Genomic DNA, 16,002 nt, shown 5'->3' on the forward strand with positions numbered 1-16,002 from the left:
CAGACTTGGTTTCTGATGGGGAAGAGCCTGGGATTTCCCCTGTATTGAGATGACGTATCAAGAGGCAGGCTCAGTGGGACTCACGCAGGTGCAGGAGATCACAAGAAAGAAAGCCAAACTGCTGACTCAGGGAAGCCTGATTGGTTGCTGGTTCTGTGGAACCATATATATTCAACAGTTTCTCATGGCTGAGTTGCTATTTGCAACTTCGCTGGCAGCTTATAGTGTGCTCTTGCATATTATATATTTTCCGTTTGTCTTGTCTGTACTTCCCTGCATTGTTCCCTTAATTCCTTGTTCTGTGTCCTTCGCTTGTTTCATTCCTTGTTTTGTCTTTTCCTTCCACTTATTACTCAGTTATTGTTAGAGGGGGGTACCTAGTTTCAGTTCAGGGGACTTTATTCATTTACTGTTTTCTTGGCGAGCCTTTTATTTTCCTTCATCCAGTTTTGTTGCTGCTTTCTGTTTACTTTCATGGGGTTGTAAATCCTGTAGGGTTAGCCGGGCTATCAGTTCACGACATGCTGCCTTCTTCTAAGTAGTACTGCAGTGGGGATGGCTGGGAGGGGCTTATGACTACAATGGATCACTTCCAGAGCTTAAGTTACAGGTAAGCAACCTGTATATCTGGATCGTGATCCGTTGTGGTAATAAGGAATGGGTGATTAGCTAGCTTCCTCTCTTTGAGGTGGGTGCAGTAACCCTAGCTCATGCTAACACCCTTTTTAGCACATTCATCCCAAAATCTTCCTCCTTCACCATTCTCAAATCCAATGCATAATGTTTGACGAACGGCAGTTGTGAAGACCAAGTGGCCGCCATGCAAATATCTGACATCTTAATGCCAGACAGGTGGGCCGCAGATGTTGCATAGACTCTTGTTGAGTGTGCACGCACAGACTTTGGTGGGGCAACCCATTGGCACTTATACGCAAGGTAAATCACCTCCACCAGCCAATGTCCGATCAGTGAAAGAAAAAATAGTTCTGAGGAGCTACAGCTACGAGGTTTGAACGCTAAGGCAGTCAAAGAGAAACTAGAAACTGGACGCCCCAACCACCTTTTTTAATGACTAAGCACAGGACGTGCAGGCGGGGAGGGGCGTCGCGAGGAGCTAATCAATCAGCCCACGAGGTCCCTGCGCAGGTGCAGAACCCATTCCTTATGACCACAAGGGATCACGATCCAGATCTTATAAAGCCCTAAACAGCTTAGGCCCTGGGTACCTAAGAGAGTGCCTTCTTCGCTACGAGCCCCACCGGCCACTGAGGTCACTTGAGGAGGTCCATCTTCAGTTGCCACCAACTCGTTTGGTGGCTACACAGAGACGGGCCTTCTCGGCTGCTGCCCCGAGATTGTGGAATGCGCTCCCTGCTGGGATACGAGCCTCTCCATCTCTGGCAATTTTTAAAAAACTTCTGAAAACACATCTCTTCAACCAGGCTTTCTCAGCTTTTAAAAACTTGTTTTTAAATTGTTCTGATTATTTAATTGCTGTTTTATGATGTTTTTAATTGTTAATCATTGTTTTATGCTTTATAATTTTTGTTTTACTTGTTAACTGATTTTAATGGTGTTTTAATGTAAACTGCCCTAAGCCTTTTGGAAGGGCGGTATAAAAGTTTTAACAATAAATAAATAAATTCATGCTTGCTTCACAAGACCAGCTCTCCTCCCATGCCAAAAGCCACATATGAAATGAGTGCCACCAACTGGCACTCTCACTGCTGGGAAAACCAGCCACTACAGTGCCCGCTGCTTGCTTCTGGCGGTGGAAGTCTCTCTGGCAGTGCCAGCTGCCTGGCTCTCTCTTTTGAACACACACACACACACACACACACTGAAAGAAATGCATGTGCATACGCAAACTAAAGCCAGAGAGCATGCCACCAATCCTGGATGTCTGCTGCCTGCTACAGTGCCAGCTGTTAACTTCTATGCCTTATCTCCTCCATTATGGGGATGAATAGAAAGACAGACACACAATGCTTAATGCCATCTGGGGAACAGTGCTGAATGCCACTGAGAAGAAGAGAGGCTTCCAACTTGGAATAGAGTCTGGCAGCTGGGGACATGGCCAGTGATGGGGGGGGGAGGCTCACTGCCCCAGCTATGATGCAATCCTTTGTAGCAACAGAACCTCTCTGAGCTCAGAAGTGAGAACATGATATTTACTCATATGGAGCCAGCATGGGTGCCCTGCTCTTCTATGGGTAGTGTGCTGCACTGCATGTGAACTAGTGATATGGAGAGGAGAGCTGGTCTTGTGGTAGCAAGCATGACTTGTCCCCTTAGCTAAGCAGGGTCTGCCCTGGTTGCATATGAATGGGAGACTTGATGTGTGAGCACTGCAAGATATTCCCCTCAGGGGATGAAGCCGCTTTGGGAAGAGCAGAAGGTTTCAAGTTCCCTCCCTGGCTTCTCCAACATGAGAGAGATTCCTGCCTGCAAGCTTGGAAAAGCCGCTGCCAGTCTGTGAAGACAATACTGAGCAAGATAGACCAATGGTCTGACTCAGTATATGGTAGTTTCCTATGTGCCTATGAGTTTATGGCTCAGATGAGATTTGAAACAAGAACTCCCTAATTCATACTCTTAGCCACTATCTTACACCCACTCTCATGCACAATCTCACAGACCATTATTTTACTGAAGATGTGTCTTTGTTGTGTTCCCATAGCTTCCAGTAAGTGTTCTTTTAAGCAATGAATTCATGGTGTATTTCTCTCATTTAGAGCCTGATGTAAAAGCCCTGACTCACAGTAGACAGAAAACAGGCTTGGGTGCAATTTAGCAGAGTGTGTGTAGCTGAGTATGATAGAAAGCAGAAACTGCATTGAAAAGCCACAAAGTAATTTTCTAAAATTAGATTCTTTTTAACAACTTACCCTGAGTCTTGTAACTTGGGTCTGTGGATCAATTAACCTAGAAGTGTTAGAATTTAAGAAACCAGAAATTACTACGTAAAGGAAAAGAGGACTGTATTAAATATGCTTGACAAACATTGATTAGATTTGGACAGAGCACTTACTTTAAACAGTCGCACGTTACTAACAAGTGTGATTCAGTCATTCTGAAAATGTTATGGATAGCTCGAGCTGCTAGTATCTGGCGCATTGTCTCGTAAACAACATCAGGACTTTCATCAGACTTCACTTCCATGGATCCAAGGAATCTTACAATAAATAACTGGTGAAGGATAGAATCTAGAGCAAATACACATTAAACATGGAGTGAACCACCTCTGGGTTTTCTAGGAAAATCTTACTCTTTCCTTGCCTAACAAAATATCAGTGTTGTGTATAACATAGTATAACCCACAAGACACTATCCTAATCTTCAGATATTTGATCAAAATCCATTTATTTTTTTTAAAGGGCAAAACATATCTAAGTTCTGAAGTTCTTCACCAAAATCACCAAGAGCTGTCCCCAAATCTTTGTTAACATCTAAAAGATTTGAAGAGTCATTCACCCATTCCGTAAGTGCTACAAGTTCAGCAAGTGTGAAACTGGTAATTTGGCAATGAATGGCATCAGAGAGCAGGTGAATTAAATCAACCACGTAGTGAAAGCAGATGAACAATGAACTAAGTTTGTGGTCTGGATTGATAGCAGGGAGGGGTGAGTGAAGAGGACTGATGGATGAGAGAGGACGGGTCTTATCCTCTCTAATAAAACGCTTGGTGTCCGTCCGTGGACGGGCACCAAGCGTGTGTTCGTGCCTCCCTGCCCTGTTCTGCGCCTGCGCGAAGCGCAGGCCCAGAACAGGGCAAGGGAGACACGACCGCCAGCACCCGGTGGACATCTTGGACGGCCGAGAAGAAGCCGGTTGTGGGCGGAGGGGAGCTCTAAGCCGGGTGAAGAGGCGGCAGGGGAGATTGGCTGAGGCCGCCTCGCCGGATACCGGAACAGGGAGGCAGAGGGCGGCGGCGGCGGTTCCAGGGAGGATGACGGCAGCTCCTGCGGCTGCGGGGAGGGCAGAAGCAGCTGCCGCCAACTCAGGGAGGGCAGAGGCGGCAGCGGCGGGACCGGCCCTGCCACCGAAAGCGACAGAGGTGGCGGCGGTGGGATCAGAACGAAAGCAGCCCAAGACAACAACGAGATGGCCAGAGGTGGCTGCCCCGAATACGCCGGGAGCAATGGCGGCGGGAGAAAATTCAAAAGGAGGACGGGAAAACCGGTCAAAACAAAAAGGAGAACGGGGAAGCCGGGCGAGAAGGCGGCAAGGCCGCCAACGAGGCCTGCCGCACCAAACAAAACAATAGTGCCCGCTCACCCGTCCTCCAAGGTGCCAAAATCCACCTTCCCCACTCCCCCCCCAAATTAATAACTGCACCGCCCCCACCTATCGCCCACCCGCCCAACCAGCTGCCCAAACCTAACTTCCCCACTGCACCCCGCGGCAATCGGCCAAAAAAACCCAAACAAACAAAAAAACCAAACCTCCAAGAAGAAGTGAGGAGCTTACAGAAAAAGCTCCTCTCTGTGGCAAGCCTCTGCCCAGACTGCCGGTATGGAAGCGAAGGAGCCTATTGTATCATTTGCATCCATTGTAACAGTCTGAGCAGCAGCAGAGCATCGAGAAGAGCTCTTTTCGCGAACTCCGCACTTCACAGCTGATAAAACGGACAAACAAACAAAAAAAAAAAAAACCAGGGGCAAAAAGGAGAGAAAACAGGGATAAGGGAGAGGAAAGGGGAGGGGGGGAGGTGCAGGGGAAAAAAGACCAAGAAACAGTGAGCAAAAACCAGAGAGAGAGAGAGAAAGAGAGAAGGGGGGAAAAACCAAAAACCCAAGGGACACAAAAAAACCCACAAAAAACAAAACAAAAAAAAGGGGGGGGGGAGGGAAGGCTAGCGCCCGTTATTATAACGGGCTTAAAAATACTAGTACCATATAATGCTAGAATAATTTATTAAGATTCTATTTTTACCTTCCCTTTTTGACTCTTCTCCTTCCCCCCTTTTTTGCTGTTTTCATTCTTCTCAGGCTTGTAAGCAAATTGCCAGCCAGCAATTTTCATTTAATAATAGTTTTTCTTTAGATGAACACTCCATTATTTTCAAATGTTTCTTGCATAACCACAGAGGCACTATTAAATATCATTTATGTTTAACTGAAAAGTATGCTTTACCTTCTGTTTCTGATTTAGTTCCTCCAGATTCTCCAAAAGGATTTGTACGCCTGTAAAAAACGGGGGGGGGGGGGGAGAGAAACTGAGTCAGGAATCGGTGTGTGCTAACATCACTAATATTTCAACTGTGCTCTTTTGGTTAAAGAAACTACACCATTTATGAAAGGCCAGGAAGGATTCCCAATTATGAGCTTCACTCTACAGAACAACAGATACTTCACAAAATGCTTTAGCAGAACACACATGGGAGGACCACTTTCCTATAATACTATTTCTATGTTTTACAAACTAGAAGATCAAAACAAGAGCACATACCAGGAGGCACAATACCTTTAGCATTCCAGCTGCTGTTTAACTACAACTCTCATCATCCACAGCCACAATTTACTGATGATGAGAGATGTTCTACAGCAGCTGGAATGCAAAGGTAGCACCCCTGGTATACACCTTCATTTTGCTCTGGCAATTTCAACATTCTCATGTTGAAAATATGAAAGTATCATCCAATTTTGGATAATACTGATTATCTAAATCCATTTCAAACTGGCCTTAGCACAGTCTATGGGGTGGAGACAGGCTTGGTCAACCTGATGGATGATCTTTACCAAGTAATGGAGTGCGACTCTGTTGGTTCTTTAAACCTTTCTGCGACTTTTGATATATCGACCATGGTATCCTTCTGAATTGCTTGAGGAATTTGGGAACAGGTGGCACTGCTTTGAAGTGGTTCCAGATGGTGTCACTCAGAGATGGATCCTCTCTGAAATGCATATTGTATGATATCCCTCAAGGTTCCATCCTCTCTGCAATGCTTTTTAACATCTACATGAAACCACTGGGTGAGACCATCAGGACATTTGGAGCAGGGTGGTGTTATGCTGATGACACCCACATCTATTTGTCCAGGAGATCATCATCAGGAAATAGCATGCCCTGCCCCCAAATGCCTACCTACAAGCAGTAATGGACTGGATGAGGGATAATAAATTGAAGCTGAATCAAAGCAAGACGTAGGTACTCATGGTAATAGTCATATTTCTCATATTTCTAGGGACGGGATAGATCTTCCTGTTCTGGATGGGGTTGTACTCCCCCTGAAGGAACAGGTATGTAGCTTGTGAGTGCTTCTGGAATCAGGCCTCACTCTGGTTTCTCAGGCTGAGGATATGGTCAGGAGCACTTCCTATAAACTTTGTTCATATTTGGTTGATATGACAGCTGCGATCATTCCTTGAAGATAATGATCTCAGAACTGTGGTGCACTCTCTAGTAACCTCTAGGATTGACTACTGCAATGCGCTCTAAGTGGGGCTGCCTTTGTATGTAGTTCAGAAACTTCAGTTGGTTCAAAATGCAGTGGCTAGATTAGTCTCTGGGGTGTCTCAAAGGGACCATATTATGCCTGTTTTAAAGCAATTGCATTGGCTGCCAATAGGTTTCCAGGCAAAATATAAAGTGCTGGTAAATACCTTTAAAGCCCTAAATGGGGGAGTGCCTCCTTCTACATGATCCCCACCACACCTTAAGATCATCGAGAGAGGTCCATCTTAGGGGTGCGCACAAAACCGGTTTGCCTAGTTTAGTTCAAGTCCGGACCAGATTCGAACCAGACCAGGCATGTTTGGTTTTGTGCACCCCAACCGCCGCCCTGCTCCCATGCCAGTTTGGCTCGAATTCAAGCTGGTCTGGGGTTCAAAATGTTAAATAATTTTTTAAAAAACTCACCACCAGGCCAGGGGTCATTCTGCTGCCTCTGGAGGCTGCTGCCGTGGCTGCAGGGGAGGGATCTCTGAAGCTTCCCCTCCTCGCACCAGCCTCCCCACAGTCTTTTCTGGGCCAGTCTGGCCCATTTGGAGGCCTTTCTAGCCCCCTCCCGATGGCCAGTTTGAAGGCCACTACACATGCACACAGGTTATTTGTGCCTGTGGAATTTTAGTCTTAAGAGAAATTTGGCTGCACCTGACTCAAAGACATCATTATTCTTCATACTCTATGAAAGTGAAAATACTCTAGGCTTCTAGTCTGTATCACAAGCAAAGAGTGGGCTCAACCCAAACAAACTGGAACATTAGGAGAGGAATTTTAAGAGGGCACAGGCCAGTACAATAGTTGTAGAACTAGTGCTTTTTAATACTGTACAGTCTCTCTCGTAAAACTGAAAAAAGGGCATCCAAGGCAGACAGGTTTTCAGAAAATAAAACATGCATAATGTTTTCTTGGTATGCATTTTAAACATCTAAAAACCTCCTGATGTGAATCTCTGTAACAGCTATTCACAAGAACTCCTAGCAACTTGTATAATGGATATTCTACATTTTTAAAAAAATACTAACAGTTCTCTTGGTTGGTTCTCGCCTTGCAAACTCTCATGTAGTAGTAAACGACACTCATTCCTTTGGCTCAAAAAGGAGGCCCGTGGAGCAATCTCGGTCATACCTAGCAGCAGCTTTCTGTCTAGTGAGCATTCAGTGTCTCTTATCTATGATGGGGATGTGCAGGTACATACAGGAACTTGAGCATAGCAAGCAGTGGGTCTCCACCGGTTGTCATTCCTGTTCAGTCTAGGAGTCTTAGCATGGCTCCTTTAGGACTTTAACAATTCTACCCTACCAATCTGTCTCCATCCCACATTAAGACTGGTCTTAATGTTCCACTGAAGGCTGTTGGTGAAAGTCCACTTAAGTTGAACTATTTTATAAATATGCTACCATATACAGGTTTCATCAGCTACCTGCCTGACTTTACATTTGTTTCAAAAGGGCCAAAAATCTCTAACTATGAATAGTTCTTTCACCTGAATATTCTAATTTTGAATTAAATTATTTTTAAATAGATAAAGAATTGTTAGAAGATTTTGGGAGCGGTCAAAAGGTATATAAAATAAACTGCCAATTTATCCTCCTAACAGATTACTTGAGAAGCCTAGATTATTTTCACTCACCTTTTTTCAGCTTAGGAAGAGAGTCATCAGTATGCCACCTGGAGGCAGGACTCCCACATTTGTCTTGAGTTTCCAACAGGAAATACCCAAGGTGCTGGGGTGGGCAAGCAAGCAATAGGAAAGGAAAATATGCTTTTTAAGAAACAAGAAGTTTAAAGATTGCTCCACAAGGTGATAGAAGGCTGCTGCAAGAAATATCACACAGAGAAGATGAAATGCCACACACACTTTCACAGCTGTGCAAGATTCTAATTTTGCATCTCTCCTCTTTTGATGAGCCCGTGAAAACACCACAATCCTGGTCCTTTATTCACAATTAAGGGCTCAGACTATAGGAACATGCATTGCCCTCCTCTGCATGGGTTCTCTCTCCTCCCCATACCACTTTTAAATGCAAGTAAAGGCTATGACAGCACTCATCTTAAGAGTAGTTAATGCTAGTCAGGTTTCATTCTTAACCAGGATTTGAAATCAACCTCAAGCTTGGTTTCAAGTCCAAGTTAAGACCAAACCTTGTGTATGGTTAATCATGCATGGTTAAGGCTGAAAAGAAGGAGAGAGAGCAGGTGCAATTTCTGCAGAGGAAGGCACTGAATAGGAGGGAGCACATGTTTCAACAGCTTGTTCCTGATCCCTTAATCAGGATTGTGAAAGGATTGTGAGCATTGTTCTGTTTAGGCTAAAAGAGTTCAATGGAAACCATGTTTATTGTAGGCTAGTCCCAAATTTGTTTTCTGCAGTTGCAAACTCTTGGCTGTTCTCTTACCTGCCTGATTGCCCTGGTGTTTTTGCTTGACCAGGCTGATCTTCACTTACTGGAGAAATGATGTCAAATTGTATAGGTGTGTCAGGTGCAACAATTGAATCCAAGGAAAGTGCTGACAGAGATGCTGAATCAGATCCCAGAGACCCAGTGCTGCTAGTGCGAGTTGTGGGAGGACGAGGATGTCTAGCAATAAAATAAAACAAGTCCAGAAGAAAATGTCTCACTATACACTGTTTTACATTTCCAGGAAGGTGGGGGGAAGGTGCTGAAAAGATCCAGGTCATTAGTCATCTACACATTAAGAAAAGAATTTATCTCTCTGCTTGGCAGACAGACCATCAAACTCTTTACCTGCAGGAAGTCCCATTTCAAGCAGTGGGATGCTCCCAATAGTTTCAGAATCACTACCTTGATCTAGGCAAATTATTGTCATATCAAAAAACAGTAGAATGACCTTGTGTAAATACATAGGAAGTCTAATGTCAAGAGGCAGAAATATGAAGAAATTCTAGATCTCTACCATCTAATCCAGCCTTAACAGGCAGACCATCTAACAGAAGTAGTTAAGTTATTGAATAGACCTCTGTAGAATCAATATAATTACACACTGCAAAGTTCATATTGGTACAACTAGTTATCCATTTGTCTTGAACTCCTCCTCAAGTATTATGGAATAGTCTCTGTAGAAAGCTCAAAGTCTGTCTAATAATTACCAGATCTATGAATTCAGAAACCTTGGTAAGATGTTCATTTGGAACAATAAGCCAGGGCTTATTGATCCTTTTCAGTTCATGGCCTGGTCCAAGACTGTTAAACTGAAATAACAGGCAAGAATAGGGCAGTAGAGGTTAAACATGGAAACAAAATGATTTATTTAACAAACTGCAGCTGGCATCAGATACTGTGAGAGTTGTGTACCTGCTGTCAGAAACAGCAGTCTCACACATGGCTCTTCTCAGTAGCAATACAGACCATTCAATAATAGCAGCAATACAGAACACTTAGTTTCTGCCTTCACTCTATTGCACTGATTCTCACTTATGGTGGCAGAAAACTCAGTGCAGTTGTACGACATCAAGCATTTGAGGCTTGCAAGAGTTAGATGCAACCCTAAACAACAGAAGAGAGCACAAAAGCCTTTACAATAGTTTGGACAAATGGAAGTGACAACCCTATCAGTAAATAAATAGCAATTGCCTAATATTACAGCTCAAATTGAAATTACAGGTTACTCTCAGCTTAGAATGACTTTTAAATCTGCTAGGAGGAAGAGGAAATACAGAAGGAGTGAGGTACAGAGCAGGTCTGGGAACATCCCAAGTCCCATAAAAAAGGCCAGTTTTAGAAAAGTCATCACTCAGCCAACAAAGCCAAATCACCACATCATCATAGTCATGAACAGATAACCTGTAAGCTAACCCTGAGTAATAAAATAAACTTCTATGATGAGACAATCAATGAAACATGTTTACAAAATTGACTGTGAGGGAAGATGCAAAGCAACTGACTGCAAGCTTTAAGTAACCTTCAGTAATAATTTAAATTAGCCCTAGATAACCCTCCAGGCCCCAGATAACCCTCCAGGCCCCATGACCAGTTCCCAATGGAATTACCATGATTTACAGGTCATTTTAAATATTCTACTGATTTGCAACTTACACTGCTGGCCTCATACTCTCATGTCTCTGCTGGAAAGATGGAGAGGGAGTGACAGCCTCTAAAGCTGACTGATTTACACGTGCAGCAATTTCCTGTATCGTTGAAAATAAAAAAACCAATACACATTGAAGTGCTTCTTTTCAATAACATTTGGATATAAACAATTCTACTTACTGTAAGACATTCATTCAGCCATATGTCTGGCTCATTATTTATTATTATTTATTTAATTTTTAAACCACCCTTCCAAAATGGCTCAGGGTGGTTTACAATTTAAAACCAGTAACAGTTAAAACAGAAATATAAACAATATAAAACATCAGTTAACAATTAAAACATCTTAAAAAACTAAACAATTAAAAAAACCCTGAAAAGCAGGTTACAGCATTAAAACAATTAAAACTAGTTAAAAACCATGGAAGGCCAGGCCAAATAGATAGGTTTTAAGGGCTCTCCTGAAGATCAATAAAGAATTCAGATTGCGGATTTCTGCCGGGAGTGCATTCCACAGCCCAGGAGCAGCTACAGAGAAGGCCACCTCTGAGTTGCCACCAGATAAACCAGTGGTAACTGCAGATAGACCTCCTCAGATGACTTTAACGTGCGGTGGGGATCATGCAGAAGAAGGCACTCTCTAAAATAACTCGGACCCAAGCCATTCGAGGCTTTAAAGGTAATAACCAGCACTTTGTATATTGCCCGGAAACATATCGGCAGCCAGTGTAACTGTTTCAAAACAGGTAAAATATGCTCTCTCCGGGTTGTACCAGAGATCAATCTGGCTGCCACATTCTGAAGTTTCCAGACTACGTACAAAGGCAGCCCCACATACAGCCCATTGCAATAGTCAAGCTGGGAAGTTACCAGCTGATGCACCACTGCTTTGAGGTTATCCTCTTCAAGGAATGGGTGCAGCTGTTGAATCAGCTGAAACTGATAGGAAGCACTCCTGGTCATGGCCTCCACCTGAGATACCAGGGTGAGGCCTTTGCCCAGGAGTACTCCCAAGCTGCGCACCTGCTCCTTCTGGGGGAGTGTAACCCCATCCAGCACAGGAAGATCTAACACCCCCCTCAGATTCTGAGCCCCCACACTGAGCACATCCGTCTTGCTTGGATTCAGCTTCAATTTGTTATCCCTCATCCAGCCCATTACTGACTGTAGGCAAGCATTTAGAGAATGAGTGCCATTTCCTGAAGATGAAAAGGAGAAGTAGATTTGGGTGTCATTAGCATACAGATAACACCCAGCACCAAATCTCCTGATGACCTCACCCAGCGGTTCATGTGGATATTAAAAAGCCATTTAATATCTGACTGTCAGATATTATTGTGCCATATGACTGTCATTGACAGTCATATGGCACAATGAACACTCTACAATGATCATATATTATAAATGCTTTTTTAAAATGCTTCTATAAATAATTACATCTTTTTAGCTTTCAATCCACCCCATGCTTATACCCGGGGTAAGTATTTCAAGAGGACATGAGCAGAAGGATGCAAAAATCATATTCCTAAACTAAGCAACTGTGTCTGTGCAGGAAATATCTCAGAGCAGCAATACCAATTTTGCAGTGAAAATAGGGTTTTATCAAACACTTGACAGGTTCTTTTTGTCATATTTATTTTATGACATAAAATAAATGGCGCTAACCAGGAAGCCAATACACAAAGTGTATCAAAGCCAGGGCTGTGAAGGATCAACTCACTCCAGAAACTTTCAGCACTTCTGGCTATATGCTACAGAGTGAAACTGGGAAGAGGGAAAGCTGCTGTTGAGACTTTTTATTTTCAATGTTTTTGTTTATTATTTTTAACATGAAAGAAAAGGAGGACACAAAGCATTGATCTAAGACACAATGAATAACGGAGCAACACAAGTTACAGGAATATAAGTTGAGAGTTCCAAAGAGAAGTATTGCACTGTGGCTGAAAATTATGCAGGTTATGAAGAGAGTACATCTTTCTAAAATGATGTGATCACTTATGTTTTACAGTCAGATGCATGTTGATCTGTGCAGAACAGTTTGTGGTCAGAATATTCCAACTGTGAACCGGGCCATTTCAAGTGTTCCAAGCTCAGAACGGAACCCCATTATAGCTTGTAACACTCAAAACTCCCAAAATGACACTCTTCTGGCATCTGCACATGTACGGCAGTGATCTGCATGGTCAACACCACCATGCAAATGGCTGCTGCATGTGCAAAGAGGCCGGAAAAGTGCCATTTTGGAGTCCAAAATGGCGCTTGCAACATTCTGAGTTTGAAGGGGGTCATTCTTTCAGAACAACCAGCTCAACTGGTTGTTCCAACAGAATGATCCAGGGCATTTGAGTTCTGTTCCGAGCTCAGAACAGAACGCAAATGCTATCCTGTGCACATCCCTGATATAAATGTTTTATGAAGCAGTCTGAGCAGGATGTTCCTCATGAGAGCTGTATTTCTTGTGTTAGCTTATCCATTAAGGTTAGGTTCTGCAATTGTTGTTACCACTATGCAATACTGCCCTGACACTCTTAAAACTTCCCCCTCAGAATCAGTTTTTTAAAGTTAGAAGGGTCCTTGAGATCTTCTAGTCCAATGCGCTGCTTGCTGCATTTTTACACTACCTGATATTTGATTTAGATAAATTCATGAAGGAAAGGTCTATCCATGGCTACTAGTCTTGAGGGTTATAGGCTACCTCCAGCCTAAGAGGCAAAATGCCTCTAAATACCAGTTGTAAGGGAGCAACAGCAGGAGGGAGGGCATGCCCTGTGGGCTTCTCAAAGGCATCTGGTGGGTCACTGTGCGAGACAGGATGCTGGACTAGATGGGTCTTAGGCCTGATCCAGCAGGGCTGTTTTTATGTTCTTATTTCTGTTTCATTAAAATCCTAGTTGTGAAATGGGATAAAACTTCATGTATTTTTTAATGTTGGAAAAGCAGAACATTATTTTTTAAATGAAAATAAAGTTATACTTGAACATAACATCAGTACTGGAAGTTCCATTGACTTTTTCTGACCTTTGCATTCCAGTTGTCCCATCCATTTTAAATATATATATCCCAGGGTCACCTGTGCAGACACAATCCCATTTGCATGACTGCACAGAGGACCACCATGACAAAGATGAGGCAGTTTAATCTTTGAAAGAGCTTCTCCTAAATTACTCCACGCTGCAGTTTGTAGTAGTTCTCTCCTCTTCTAAGATACATTCAAATAAATGAATCACTGACACGGCAGAAACCACCATTACTTAATAGCACCCTCGACAAGCCTCACATGCTATGCCAAACCATGGTTAAGGAAGCTTCTAGGATTGGCATATTATCTGAATTCACAAGCCATAGTTACAGCTGTAGTTCAACATGTGGAGGCAGCTGCACCACAAAAATGGAAGTGCTGAGCAGATGGAAAACAAAAGCAAACAAGCAATTCTATACCATGGTTTGCTCCTATGTCTGGAAGCTCTGCTTACAATCCTGTATAAGCTGCTTTTAAAGTACGTGTAGATTTAAAATGAAAATTTCACATTCCTTGCCATCAACAAATGGTTTAGAAAACATTTCTCAATTTCCCAACACAGACTGAATTGGAGTATTTCAGTCTGCATACTTTTTAAACATCTACATTTATACACTGCAGTTAAATTTTGACATTAAATATTCATGTTACCTCTGGGTTTTCACTTAAGTATATCTGTTTAGAGATGTTGTTTATTGTACATATCCACTGAAAAAGAGTCAAAAGGTACAATTAATTCTAATTGTTTATAATGTATCATGTCCATGGTTCATAATATGCCATGTCATTTCTGTTTTTCAGATTTCTCACCCCGTTTCTCCATGTAATTTGCTTCCCACACATTTTCATATTTACATAGTGAAGCAGTGTATTTTTGAAAGCTTGAAGATGTGGTAAAACATTCTCAATGTGACTTCATGTGGTTAGATAAAAGTTTGTCCACGGTAAAAATAGGCTGCTTACCTGTAACATGTAATCCTTCCAGTAATCCATGTTCACTCACAACCTGGGTTCTGTGCCTGCACAACAGCCTGTTGCAGAATAATTCAAAGCTCTTTGAGGTGCTCTTTGGCTCTGCCGAATCGCACACGCGGCCATTATTTTTGATGGAAAGGAACCATTTGCCTCAGTTCTTGTTCGGCCACTGCGATGAGCAAAGAGGAATGTCCATAGGCAAAGACAGGTAAGTATACCTCTATGGAGAGGCTAGTATACCTCTATGGAGGTATACTAGCAGCAAAGTAGTCCAGGCAGGTATTGTGAGTGAACCTGGATCACCAGAAAGATCATCTGCTAAAGGTAAGCAAACTGTTTATCTTTGAAGTGATCCATGTCCCCTCACAAACTGGGTGATTAACCAGCTCACCAAGATGGAGGTGGGCACTAGGATTCTGCTCACAGAACTCTTTTGGAGGACTGCCTGCCAAAGTTGGCCCCTGCCACTGAGTAGATGTTCATAGCATAGTGCTTCAGAAAAGGTAAGTCTGAGGACCATGTGGCCAATTTCCTTCATACTGATGCTAGACATGTGAGCTGCCGTCACGGCCATGGTCCGAGTGGAATGTGCCCTGATCTTCGAAGGGGGCTTTACCCCTTGTTGGTGGCAACACATGAATGTGAGCTCCACAAGCCGATGGAAGAACCTTTGTCGAAACACAGGTTAACCCTTGCTCTCTTCGTTATAAGAAATGAAAAGTTTGTTTGATGTCCAGAAAGATTTTGTCCTGTTGAGGTAGCAGAGAAGGGCTCGCCAGACGTCCAAAGAATGTATCAACTTCTCCAGTAAGGTAGAAGGGTTCTGGAAGAAGGCAAGTAAGAAGATATCTTGGTTGAGATGAAAATCAAAGACCACCTTCAGAGTGAACAAGGAGTCTATCCAAAGAATGACCTTATCAGCATAGAACTTGGTGTATGGAGAGTCAGCGTGGAGAGCTATCAGTTCACAGACATATTGTGCCAAGATTATGGCTACAAGTAAAGCAACTTTCAAAGCCAAGGACTTGAGACTAGTGGAGCGGAATGGTTCAAATGTACCACAGGATGACAAGAAAGGACCAGAGAGAGGCTCCAAGGTTCAACAGGATCCTGAAGGGAAGGAGGTTGTTAACACCCGAGGAAACATTTGCAATCCAGATGGGAAAACCATCCATCCTAGCCTGGGTGTCTCGCAGAAAGAGTTGCTAGATGTACCTTGAGAGAGGTATTTGAGAGACCAGAGCATTTGAGGCCTGTCAAGTAAAGAAGAATCTGCCACAGCACGGGCAGTGAAACATCTCCACTTACATATGCAGTTCCTGCGTGTGGATTCTTTCTGTTCATTCAGTAAGATAGAGTCTAATAATTGAGCCTCCAGGCAGTCATATGCAACAGATGGAGGTCGGGATGGAGGACGCAACCCCTGTGCTGAGAGAGAAGGTTCTGTCAAAGAGGAATGTGCTTCATGACAGTCTAAGCAGGACTGGGAACCATGGTTGCCGTGGCCACCAT

At 43.2% G+C, this 16,002-nt stretch overlaps 2 protein-coding genes across 3 annotated transcripts in view; one reads left to right on the top strand and one right to left on the bottom strand.

The window, feature by feature from the left end:
* Positions 1-16,002, top strand: part of ASB14 (ankyrin repeat and SOCS box containing 14) — a 92,382-nt gene that overhangs the window by 57,268 nt on the left and 19,112 nt on the right. Inside the window, exon 11 of one of the 2 annotated variants that reach the window (XM_053294251.1) lies at positions 3,378-3,456. The exons of the other annotated variant lie outside the window; for it this stretch is intronic. The gene's annotated coding sequence lies outside the window, so the exon portion shown is untranslated. Of the gene's footprint in view, positions 1-3,377; positions 3,457-16,002 lie in introns of those variants that run through there. 2 annotated transcript variants of the gene reach the window in all.
* APPL1 (adaptor protein, phosphotyrosine interacting with PH domain and leucine zipper 1) overlaps positions 1-16,002 on the bottom strand; it is a 59,696-nt gene that overhangs the window by 14,027 nt on the left and 29,667 nt on the right. The window contains exons 13-18 of the mRNA XM_053294248.1: positions 14,167-14,223; positions 10,503-10,594; positions 8,844-9,026; positions 5,137-5,186; positions 3,032-3,206; positions 2,889-2,925 (exon numbers count right to left, since the gene is read on the bottom strand). Of these exons, the coding sequence (XP_053150223.1) occupies positions 2,889-2,925; positions 3,032-3,206; positions 5,137-5,186; positions 8,844-9,026; positions 10,503-10,594; positions 14,167-14,223 (594 nt within the window). The remainder of the gene's footprint in view (positions 1-2,888; positions 2,926-3,031; positions 3,207-5,136; positions 5,187-8,843; positions 9,027-10,502; positions 10,595-14,166; positions 14,224-16,002) is intronic.

This window comes from Hemicordylus capensis, chromosome 2 (assembly GCF_027244095.1).
Source record: "Hemicordylus capensis ecotype Gifberg chromosome 2, rHemCap1.1.pri, whole genome shotgun sequence".
Taxonomy (NCBI): domain Eukaryota; kingdom Metazoa; phylum Chordata; class Lepidosauria; order Squamata; family Cordylidae; genus Hemicordylus; species Hemicordylus capensis.